Raw genomic sequence first — 12864 nt, forward strand, 5'->3', positions numbered from 1 at the left:
CTGTGAGTGCAAGGGCTGACAGGTGTGGTTGTCTTATTCCTCGACTGCATTCCCGAGGCCATAAAGAAGACGACTACAACTCCCAGGATGCCCCTCCGCCCCGCCCCACTCCCCTTCCTCCAGCTAGAAAGCGTATACCATAGAGAAGACGAGGCAACATGGCTCCCGGAGGTGGAAGGAAGTCTTCACTCTTTCTGAAGCGGTGAAGAAGAGCGGCCGGAGAGGAGAAGGAGAAGTTACTGGAACCGTCATCGCTTTTATCCTCAACCTCTCCAGAGTACGGTCGGCCTCACCCCTACTCTCCACCCAAATCCAGTTTGTGGTCTCCTCCCCGCTCCGCCCCGCCCCGCCCTCATTCCCTCGCTCCCTCACCCCTCCCCTCGAGAATCCTTTTCCCACCCCCCTCGCCCCCCGCGGAGTGCGCACGCGCCAGCCCCCAGCTTCGCGCCCAGATCGCCGCCTAGCTTGCTTGCGCAGCCGCTGTTTCATCTGCCCACCGACGAAGCATGGGTGTCCAGGGCTTCCAAGAGTTCCTGGAGAAGCGCTGTCCCGGGGCCGTGGTGCCCGTGGACCTCCTTAAACTCGCGCGCACGGTCTCGCGCCAGCAGCAGCAGCACCTGCATCGCCAGCTGCCACCGACAGCAGCCCTAGCGCCTGGGGCTCCACGCGCCGCCAGGGGCTCCGCGCCTCTACAACCGCCTCTCCCGCCTGCTGCCTTGGGTGCCTACTCCGGGTGCGCGGGGCCGACTCGCCATCATCACCCTGCTCACCACTTCCACCACCACGGCCAGGCGCAGCCCGGGCTGCACCCGCCGCTGCCGCCGCCGCCGCCTCCTCCGCCGCCGGGGGCCCGGGTGCTAGTCGATGCGGGCTCGGCGCTGCCGCGGCTGTATGGCGGCTACCAGACGGATTGGGTGTGTGGCGGCCAATGGAACGCCATGCTGGGCTACTTGTCAGCGCTGTGCCAGGCTTGTGCCTATCCCGGCGGCGACGGCCTGGAGCTCGTGGTCATGTTCCCTGGGGGCCTGGGCAAGGACCGGCTGGCCGAGTGGGGCCGGCGGTGCCAGGCCGAGCGGCAGACAGCGCAACTGATCGTGGGACACGTGGGCAACAAGGGCACCCCTCCACCACGGGCCTGGTTCCTGCCACCGGCCTGCCTGAGCCACTGCGTGAGGCTAGCACTCATCCGCTTCCGGGTCAAGGTGAGGGAGGGGCCGGATCTTAAATAACACGCCCCACACCTATTCCCTCCCAACTAAACACCTAACCACCCACCCACTGACCTATCTCCCATCTACCCACTCACCCGCCCAATCTGTTAACCTACCTGCCTAACTACCCTCGATCATTTTATCGTCTACCCCTCCTTCATATCTCCCCCTACCGATTTGCTCACCTACTTAACCACATCTCTACTCATATCATCCCAATAGCTCCCTTCACCTTCACTTGTCCAATTGGCTTATCTCTAGGTTTTAGCAGAATTTAGGCAGAATTTCTCTGTAGCTGCACCTGATTCCAGCTTTCTCCTGCCTCAAGCTGAAATGCCTTTCCCTACTTTCTCCAGTTAACATCTCTCTCCTATGTATCTTTCCAATCTCACAACAAATCAATTAAACAGATGTTAGTTGAACACCTTTCTTCTACATTTTTTCCCATCTTTACCCAGTGCCTCTTTTTCACCCATCTGTCCATTCAACCCTTTTCATTTCAACATTCTTCTGCCTCCTCCTACCTTAGTCTTAAACTAACAAAATCCCACCGATTCGGTCACTGTTCAACAAGTATTAACCCACTGAAGGGGTTTGAAAAACATGAGACACGGTTCTTGCCTTTACAAAATCAAATATATACACATGAAACATTTAACCATTTAAAAGTGTATGTGATTATGCTTTATGGAACCGACAGTAAGTACAGTACCTGTTTGTATGTGCGTGGGGGAATATCTGTGGACTACAATGGTCAGGGGAAGCTTCCCTGAAGAAGTTGGACTTCATCAGGGTCTTCAAAGATCAATTGGATTTGAATGGGTCACAAGTTTAGGAGGAGGTTGCTTTAAGTGGGAGAAAGAAAATGAGAAGAAACAAAAAGGAATATCAAATGTGCGAGGCCCCATGGGCAGTTAAGTCCAATCTGCATGTAGTTGGGTCACTGCATATGGGGCCTGGGGAACAGCTTGGCAGCATCCCCAGTTCTTGGCACCACTGCTATTGCTCTGTTGCTTTCCCATACTCTTAGATTTCAAGTTCCTACGTGTGGAGAATAACAAGGCTTGAGAAGTAAAGGAGGTGGACAGGAAGAAGAAAAGGAAAAGTAGTACAGGGTTGGATAGGATGAAACTGCAAACCCATTCCCCCAACACAGCTTCTTGGAGTTGTCCTCACAGTTAGACAAGATGGGGGATTGTGGGAATCACAAACTACAGAAGTGGTGCCTGGTGGAGTAATGAGGAAGAAAGAAATTTGAGCTGAATCTCTGCAGGACCTACAGAGAGAAGCTTGCAGTGGTTATAGAGCTTGTGGCTAGAGTCCAGTCATGCTAGACTTCTAGTGCCCAGCATCAAATCTGTGCCTAGGCTGGATAGATAATAGCTATTTTTAATTTAAAAAATCTACTCAGGAGCTATCTCAGAGTAGAGAAAATAATACAGCAGACACCCATTTGCTTGCCTTCCTGACTGAACATGTTTTTTTTTTTTTTTTTTTCGAGACAGAGTCTCACTGTGTTGCCTGGGCTAGAGTGCCGTGGCATCATCTTAGCTCACAGCAACCTCAAACTCCTGGGCTCAAGTGATCCTCCTGCCTCAGCCTCCCGAGTAGCTGGGACTACAGACATGCGCCACCATGCCCGGCTAATTTTTCTATATATATTTTTTAATTGTCCTGCTAATTTCTTTCTATTTTTAGTAGAGACGGGGTCTCGCTCTTGCTCAGGCTGGTCTGGAACTCCTGAGCTCAAACGATCTTCCCGCCTCGGCCTCCCAGAGTGCTAGGATTATAGGCGTGAGCCACCGCGCTCGGCCTATTTGCTTTTTTTTAAAAAAAGAAAAGTATTATTTCATTCGATCCTCACAATAACTTAAGCAGTATTATCCCTGTTTTCTAAACGAGGAAACTGAGGCACAGGAGGTTTAGACATTTGCCCAAAGTCACCCAGCAATACCTGCAGTCTGCCTCCATAGCTCATGCTCTTAACAACAGTGCTCTAAGATGAATCTTTCTGTAGTTCCACTATGATAGATCATTTCCACACTCAACTAAACTCTTCTCTGGCTCCTGGGAAAAGACTGGTTCAGGACATTCATTTTTATTATTCTTTTACTGAGTGCTTGTTGTTCGCTAAGTACTAAACTGGTTGCTAAGGAGTCATAGGGAAATAAGGGGATTCCTGACCTCAAGGAGGTCAGGGTTTTTGTAAAAGAGACAGACTGAAAACAAAGTCATAGTAGATGCTATGTACTAATTGCAATGATGAAAAATGTGGCCCCTACAGGGGTCATGGTTAATTCTGGATGAGAGAATGAAAGTTGGAGGAGGCTTCACCGATTCATGCTAAGCCATGAAGAAGGCTGAGCATAGTTCAGATGGTGGAGAAGGGTGTGGAGACCTACACAGCCAATTGTGAGCTCTCAATAGATTTTGATTGGAGGTTGGCAAGAGATTTGAACACAATATGGGTTTGTGGTATCTAAACTTTTTTTTTTTTTTAACCCTCACCTGGACCTTGGAGGTTTCCAAACTTTTTTGTTCATATACCCCATTGGTCCAAATTTTTGAGAATCGGCCCTTACTATATTTTTGTCACACTTCATCACACAAAGTCTCATTTTTAGAATCCCAGCAGTTGATCAAAAAATAAGATAGACTGGGTAGATAGCTGGATATGTGATAAATCAGGTATAGTGACAATAGTAGAATCTCAGTGGTGTGTATTCAAATGTTAACTGAAAAATTATTTCAACTTGTTGGGGAAAAACTTCCCAGCAGTTCTCTTCAGTCCTTAGAACCATCATTTTGGGAATATATAAATCTTATTCCCCATGCTAGATTATAAACAAACTCTTTGATCTTTTCAGTCTTCATAATGTCATGTATACTTTGGGTGTAGGATACATTTTTCCCCTAAATGAATAGTTCAGTGATCCTAAGAGAATGAGATCGTAGGAGTAACTTAAAAAGTATGTAGTGTGGCTCTTAATATAATGGATTTAAGACCGGCTCTAAAATTGCATATCTAAAGTGTCTGTGGATGTTATCAGTGAGTAAAGTTCTCTCTCCTGGTTCTGGTCAGTGACTTTCTTGTTGTTGGAGTGATGAAGAACTTAATGGATTGTAGCACTGACTAGAAAGGTATTGATTAATAAATTACTGTGGTTTCCCTTTTCAGAGGGAGTATTTCACTATCTTGAAGGTGGCAATTTTTTGCTTGGATGATCTGCATGCTTACCATTTCTTTTGACTGAATGTTAGTGCTTCAGAACAAAACCCACTACTGTATTTCTCCCCTCCTTGGTTTTGTTCTGCAGGTTAAACCACAAGATGGTCCTTTATTCCCAGTTTCATTTTCATTTGTGATAGAGAAAGTAAAGGTGGAAGGATTAAATAATAGGTAAGTTGTTGGGTTGTCTGTTTAGCTTTAGACAACTTAGGACTGCCCATGAAAAGATTCAGTGTATATTGTTGGAATGAATTTTATCATTTGGTAGTTTTCATTTATATGCTCTACAAACCTTTGTAATGGTAATCAGCGGTAGCAGAAAAATTAAGTGAACCCACAAGTTGCTTTCCTGATTTCTTCCTAAGGGTCTCAGAAGTAGAGCAACCTAAAGTAGTTTTAGATTGTGATTCAGGAGATGATACAGGGTGATTAGGGGGATGAATGCTTTATTTTAATGGTTGATGTATATCAGAAAAAAAGATAATCAGCACATGAAACCCACCATTTCAAAGCTGTAATTTTTTAGAATGGGACCAATTGAAGAAAAATGAATTGATGTAAAGAAAAATATTAAGTTGCACTGCTTGGATGTGGCAGAAATCATGTTGGGGTACATGAATAACCAGACTTTGAGAAGTCTAACCAAGAGCCGGTGTCATTTTGTGCTTTGGTTCTCTGGAATACAATAAAACAGTGGCTAATATGCCTCCTGATTATTTACTTATAGATATCCTGAAAAGTCAGTGGCTCTTCTGGATGTCTGGTGTTGGGAAAAATAATCATAACAGTAATTACTCCTACTCCTTGAGCAAGTAGCAAGTTGTATATAAAGTGCTTTTCAAATATCTCGTTCAATTCTCAGAAGCTTGCAAGAAACATAGTATTCTTCCCATTTTACAGCTGAATAACTGAGGGGCCAGGAGGTGAAGGGATTTTTCTTTGATCTGGGCACTAGTAAGTGGTGGATAAAAATTCTTGTTCTAGGTCTGTATTGCACAAAGTCTCTTTCCACAATCCACCACCATATTTCTTTTTGTACGTTCTTGTGTAAAATTGTATACTTTTATTGGCTGGATAATATGTATAGATACATGAAGAAAAACAATAAGTAGATTTATTGAGCACTTAGTGTGCTCAGCATTGCTAAGTGTACAGTACTGTCAACACAAGGCAAATGGGTAAGCTAAGTGCTGAGTGACTCATACAGCGATGTTATAGGAATTCAAAAGTAGCAATCCCTTTCCTTTCTGTATTTTCAGTCTCTCCCTCTCTGGCATCTTTCACTTACAGCATGCACAAATAATCTTTAAAAAACAAAAACTTCACCTTTACTTTGTAATTCCCTTGTGCCATTATCCTTATCCCCTTTTTTCCCTTTTCACCATTATTTTTTTTTAACTCTAATCCTGTGACAGATTACCTTTTCACCATTATTCTTTAGAAAAAAAGACTATATTACTTCCCATTTCCTAGGCTAGTGCCACTTTATATCTAATGTCACCACTTTGAAGCTGCCACATCCATTTCCATTCTTACCCTTTCTTGGTCTTCTTTGAGATAATTAAATCAAGCCATCCAATCCTTGAACTACCTTCATTGGATTTCATAATCCTACTCACTTCTGAGTCTCCTTGTAAATCTCTACTTCTTTCTCCTTTCCTTATTCCTCCTCCTCTGCCTGCTTCCTTAAATGTTGGTACTCTTAAGGCTTTTGTCCTAGTCATCTTCTTCTCCTAAGTTTGTTTCCTGAGCAATCTCATCCATTATTATGGCTTTAAGTATTAATTACATCCTGATTCTTAAAGCTTTGTCTCTACCCTCAACCTCTCTCATGAACTTTCAGCATACCTTTTCAGCTGTCTATTTCTGGATGTCTTATAGGTCACTGAAACCAAAAAATATCCAAGATGGAACTCACTATCCTTCCCCCAAACTTGTTCCACTTCTCATATATTCTTTTTCTATGAATGGTGTCTTTCATCCATTTCAAGCCAGAAACTGTGGAGTCCTCAATTCTTCACTCTCCTGTCACTTCCCACATCCACTTGGTCATCAGATCCTTTTTAGTTCTACCTCAGATATGTCTCCTGAGTCCAGCTACTTCTTTCTGTCCACACCCCCCCCCCGCCATTGCCTTAGTTCAGGCTGCCAAAATTTCTTATCTGAACCATGAAAACAGCCTCAATTTGTTCCTTTACCACAACTCTCTCTGGACTCCATCTGCTACACTGCTGCCAGAGATACCATCGTGAAAACCAAAGCTGATTCTGTTGTATGCCCAAAGATGGGGCTGCTTTTTTCCTGTCCTGCCAAGTCCAAACTTCTCTTAGCATGGCAGGCAGTGCCTTTCACAGTCTGATCACAAACTCTCTCCAGATTTACCTGGTGCTCACCTCTCTCCGTTGCCTGTCCTAGCCGTTCTGAACTTTTTAGTTTTCCTAGACATACCATGTCCTCTCTCAGTGCTTTTTTTTTTTTTTTTTTTTTGAGACAGAGTCTCACTCTGTTGCCTGGAGTAGAGTGCCCTGGTGTCAGCCTAGCTCACAGCAACCTCAAACTCCTGGGCTCGAGCAATCCTACTACCTCAGCCTCCCGAGTAGCTGGGACTACAGACATGCGCCACCATGCCCGGCTAATTTTTTCTATATAGATTTTTAGTTGTCCAAATAATTTCTTTCTATTTTTTAGTGGAGACGGGGTCTCGCTCTTGCTCAGGCTGGTCTCGAACTCCTGACCTTGAGCGATCCACCCGCCTCGGACTCCCAGAGTGCTAGGATTACAGACGTGAGCCACCACGTCCGGCCTCATAGTGCTTTTTTTGTTACCTTCACCCTTGCATTACAAATTCCTGTTTATTCCTGCTCAAAAGTTATCACTATAAAATCCTTCCCAGCCAGCCTCAGCTGGCTATGGTGATGAATGATGCCTTCCCTTGCACTACCAGAGTACTCTGTTCTTATCTCATTCATTTTTTTCTCTCATAGTATTTTCATATCACATAACTCTTATTTTAAATGAGTTCCAGAGGGCAGGGATTTGTTCTAGGACTTGACATATTATATATAATAAGAATGATTGTTGAAAGAGAGACAGATTGACTTACTGAATGACTGAAGAGGGCTTTAAAGGTCAAATAAGGAAGAATTTAGAACCAGTATTTTACAATGTTGTATGTTAATTGCATATAAATTGATTCAAATTGTAAATTGAATTGTCAAACTCTGTTATCCAGAAGTAAGTTTACAGCTGGTTAGCAATGCATTTATAGAATATATTCCCCTTTAGCGGTAGTAATAATAGCTACTCCATGGGCTTGGTACCTTCCATATCTTCATTATGTCATTTAATCCTCACAACCACCCATCAGGGTAGAGTTTAATCTCTATTTTTTTATAGCTAAAATAGAAACAGGCTCAGCATAGTCACTGGCCCAAGGTTGCACTGCTGGAATGTGGTTGGACCAAGATTTGAACCTAAATATATTTGGTACCATACTTAACATATCTTAAAACAGTATAGTTGCATTTTTATGGTTGTATTTTAGTAACTTTTTCCAGAACACTTTGTTATATTTAGTTTGTGTGTGGTATAATGGCTAACTGCACAGACCTTGGAGCCAGACTGGGTTTAAATCCCTGTCCTTCTACCTACTAGTTATGTAAGCTTGGACAAGTTAACTTCTCTGTGCTTCAATTTCCTCATCTAGAAGATGAGGATAATACCTGCATCATAGCTTTTGTTGTGAATGTTAAATGTTTTAATGTAAGTAATGTGCTTAGAACATTATATGGCACATTGAAATGACATATAAATGCCAGCTACTATTATTTTGACCAAAATATCTTGTGTGCCAAGTTGCTTGGACATTGATCGTCTCACTCTCATGCTTAAAGCCTTAGCATGGCATGGGCATATGGTGTCCTTCATGGTCTGCCTATCACTCTTTAGCCTCATTTCACCACATTTTTCGTATCAGGATGAGAAGTGCTTTTCAGTTCAATTAATATTTTTGAGTACCTACTCTGTGCCAGAAATTGCTAAGTACTATGAACAATGGAATTCATTCATTCAACCAGTATTTATTTGGGTGGCTACTGTGTGCCAGGAAAAGTTCAAGATTGGGAGGATACAGCAGTAAATAAAACAGATTTCTGACCTCGTGAGGCTTATATTCTAATGGGGAAGACAGACAATAAAGAATGTAAGTAGACAAATAAATGGTATTTTAGGTGGTATAGTAAGTGCTGTGAGGAAAAATGAAGTAGAGAAGGACGATTGAGGTCAGGAATACAAAGCATGCTACTCTACTGCTCCAGGAGCTCATAGTCTAGTAGAGGAGACAAGTAAGAAACTACTTATAGTATAAGCCCTGAGGATCATTTCTCTAGCCCTTGTCACTGGTCCAGGGACATAACCAACAGAAGTGGCAGAACCAGGATTTGCATACCAGACACCAAAACCTTTGCCCTTTCATCTGCCACATAGAAAATTATGAAGATTATGGCAAAGATGGCAAACTGGCAGCCCTTAGGCCACATGTGGCCCATGCATATATTTTTGCATTGGCCCACACATTTCTTTTTTTCTTTTCTTTTTGAAAGAACTTCATTTATTTTCATTGATCACTAGTGTTCACCAGGATCTGAAATCAAATAATGTGTTTGGACTGAATATTAAGGTGTCATCTAGTTGAATGAATTGAATGATTTTTGTTTCCTACTGTCGTTTAATTTGCATTATATGACCGCATTTCTTAACAAGTTTGAATTTGTTGCCAACTTTTAAAAATTGTGAAATGTTGCAAAAAAGTCTGACACTTTCCAACTACTCTTGAAATATCAAATCCTCTGGCAATACTGATTGCCCCCTTTTGTGAGCCACATGGTCTTTGTTTATTGGGCTCTATCACTCCATGGTGTCTCCCCAGCAGAGTGACCAAGTGCCACTTGTCCTTGATGGTAGACATCTTCTGCAATGGCTCCCAGCGATTGCTGCCTCCTGGTATTCACACCCTGTGTAATCTTGCGCCCCTTTGTGTGGGCTGGACCTAATGACTTGCTTCTAATGAGCACACTACAACAAAAGTGATGGGATGTTGCTTTCAAGGTTAGGTTATAAAAAACTGCAACTTCCATCTTGTTCGCGCTCGCTCGCGTGCGCTTTCTCTCTCTCTCTCTCTCTCTCTATCTCTCTGTCTCTCTTCTTGCTTGATCACTCTGATGAAGCAAGCTGCCATGTTGTGAGCTGCACTATGGAGAGGCCCACAGGACAAGAAACTGAGGGCAGCCTCTGACCAACAGCCAGTGAGGAACTGAAGCCCTCAGTCCGACAACCCGCAAGGAACTGAATCCTGCCAACAGCTACATGAGTGAGCTTGGAAGTGAATCCTTCCCAAGTCGAGCCTTGAGATGACTACAACCCTGGCTGACACCCTGACTGCAGCCTGTGAGAGACCCTGAGCCAAGGGAACCAGCTAAGACATGCCCACAGATACTATGAGATAATAAATGTTATTTTAAGCCACTATGTTTTTGAACTAATTTATTACACAGAAATAGATAAACACCATTGATTGTTGTGCTTGTACTTTTTTATAGTCATTTTGATGAACATGAAATATTTATTGTACTCATATCTGTACAAAGTGAAAAAAATCTTTTTTATGCAAGAAGGTCACATATTTAAAGGAGAAAAGGAGAGAGCCTATTCCTTTGTGGAATTGATGAATTTTCCTATATATTTTCCTAAATAAAATGTGTTGAAAGACTACAATTTAAGTTACCATTTAAAAATAAACCACGGTAAGAAATATGACCAGTATACAAAAGTGATGAATGCTGAAACAAAAAGAACTTGAAGTAAGACTTGGGAAATTTCAACAGGCTGTGTTTTTGAATACAGATAGAATAAGTGATACTGACATGAAATGCAATTATGTATTAAGTGAAAAAATTGCCAGGGCTTGAAAGCCTTTTGTATGTGGTAGTCTTACAAAAGAGCGTCGGTTGAGTACAGCAGAAATTATGTCATAAACAAGCATTTGCAAAGGTAGAAAATACTATTGTCCCATTTTTGAGACAAATTGGGTCAATAATTTAAATTATTTGTAAAGTTTTAGATAGCAGCTAATTAGAACAGGTGTAAACACCACCTACATAGCTATACATTTAGCTGTATGTCTAGCCAGTGGTTCTCAAAGTATGGTCCCTGACCAACAGCACTGTACCACCTGGAAATTTGTTGGAAATGCAAATTCTTAGGCCCTACCCCAGACCCACTGAATCAGAAATTGGGAGTGGGTCTTGTCAATCCATTTTAACAAGCCCTCCAGCTGATGCTGATACACTCTAAAGTTTGAGAACCACTGCACCTAGATATAATTCATGTGTTGAGAATTTTGATGAAACCTAACTCTTTTGGACTTAACTCTTTTAGCCTATCACAGGTATATCTAGAAATACCTGGATTTTGTGTGCTGAGAAAAGTCTCAAAACTTTTAATATCGATTGGTCAAAATTAGCAAATATGACTATAGAGAGTGTTTCTCCAATAGTGTTAAACTGTTGGACTTTGGAAACTTAAATTTGAAGAAGAAACACTTGCCAGGGGCCCAAACTTAAAGCTGTTTGTTGTATCACTCCTCAGGATTCACTTTGTGCTAAAAAGTTCGAAATGAATTAACATTGTGGTTTGCACCAAACACAGTCGATGCTTTGCTTGGTGAATTATTAGGTGCATATTATGGAAATCTGCCCTATTGCATGGAGGTTGATTGGCTTAGTTGAGGCACAGTACTCAAGACACTGAAAAAAAAATGACCTGTTTGGCATCCAAAAGGGCATTCGGTGCACCTGCAAAGATTGAAATAAAATATTTGTTTTGGCCGGGCGCGGTGGCTCACGCCTGTAATCCTAGCACTCTGGGAGGCCGAGGCGGGTGGATCGCTCAAGGTCAGGAGTTCGAGACCAGCCTGAGCAAGAGTGAGACCCCCCCACCGTCTCTACTAAAAAAATAGAAAGAAATGATCTGGACAACTAAAAATATATATATAAAAAATTAGCCGGGCATGGTGGCGCATGCCTGTAGTCCCAGCTACTCGGGAGGCTGAGGCAGGAGGATTGCTTGAGCCCAGGAGTTTGAGGTTGCTGTGAGCTAGGCTGATGCCACGGCACTCTAGCCCGGGCAGCAGAGCAAGACTCTGTCTCAAAAAAAAAAAAAAAAAGAAAAAAAAATATTTGTTTTGTTGACTTTACAATTCATCTAGACACTCTGAATAAAAACAGGGCTGTTCAGAAGTACCTTCACAAATGTATGGTTGTATTTGCTTGTTCCTAGCAAAATTATGCCTTTGAGAAACTCATTTGGCAAGAGAGAAACTGGCTGACTTTGCTGAAATTGGCTTCTAAGAAATGAAAGTGATGGCCTGAATTACATTCCTATAATTGTGGAGTTGTCTGTTGAATTCCAGAAAAGGTTCTCTGACATATTTTATGAAAATGAACTGATACTGTTCAGTTAGCCTTTCTCAATGTTCACAGTGTGAAAGAAAAGCTACAGTGAAGATACGGAATTACTATGCTATGGTACTGAAAATGAAGCATGGTGTCATTAAAATACCAGAATTCTACAAATATCTTTGGAGTAGTTACCCTAAATATATATATTTTAAAAAAAGAAAAAAAATTATGCCAAACTTCTGTGTTTGGAAATGCCTACATTTCTAAACATCTGTTTTACATTATAAAATAGGATCAAATTAATCACTCCCAGTAAAAGGATTCAAGGCTAAATTCTGTACTGCACATTGTAACACAAAAATATAAGACCTAATATTGACCTCTTGGTACATAAAGTCATCATCAGGCCTCTAGTTCCAAGTCAAAGGAGACTAAACTATTAAAAAATTATCAAAAGTTTCTGTTTTTCACTTGTGTTTTTAATTTAAAATCTAAACTCCAATATCTTGCATGTATATATTAATACCTATAGCATAGTTTAGTAAAGACAATTACACTTCTGGAAGTTAATTTTTCTTAACTCAGCCCTCTATATTCATTCATGTTAGTTGCCCACCCCTGTAAGCATTTGTAGCCCTGGTTCAAGGACTTTTGGAAATTTCTTGCTATCATTGCCTTCTCTGAAGTTCCTGTCCTTTCTCAGGTAACCCACAACTCCATTGGACTCTTGTTCTTCTCTTATTCCTAAGGATACTTTTCAATCTTTAGTATTTGGTTTGGGCAGAACTATTCTGGTATCTACTTGTCTCAAATGATTTATGAGGACCTCCAGACAATAGTACATACCGTAGACTTCTGCAGAACAGACTATGATTTATTTCGTAGCTATTTCAGAGCCTATGTGCCAGGTATTTTATATAAGTAATTTCTAAGTCTTACAACTGGGTAGGAATTAGCTAATTAGTTT

The 12864-nt window shown here is 41.9% G+C and overlaps 1 protein-coding gene across 4 annotated transcripts in view; it reads left to right on the plus strand.

Annotated features, from left to right (window-relative positions):
• Nucleotides 1–423: 423 nt before the first annotated feature.
• Nucleotides 424–12864, plus strand: part of FAM120C (family with sequence similarity 120C) — a 97130-nt gene continuing 84689 nt past the window's right edge. For 2 of the 4 annotated variants that reach the window (XR_001138294.1, XM_012663975.1), the window contains exon 1: nucleotides 451–1202. Coding sequence is in view for 3 of the 4 variants with exons in the window: in XM_012663975.1 (XP_012519429.1) it covers nucleotides 507–1202 (696 nt within the window). In the remaining variant the exon portion in view is untranslated. Of the gene's footprint in view, nucleotides 1203–9665; nucleotides 10011–12864 lie in introns of those variants that run through there. The other 2 variants (XM_012663977.1, XM_012663976.1) reach the window with 2 other exon arrangements.

This window comes from Propithecus coquereli, unplaced genomic scaffold, assembly GCF_000956105.1.
Source record: "Propithecus coquereli isolate 6110/MARCELLA unplaced genomic scaffold, Pcoq_1.0 Scaffold849, whole genome shotgun sequence".
NCBI lineage: Eukaryota > Metazoa > Chordata > Mammalia > Primates > Indriidae > Propithecus > Propithecus coquereli.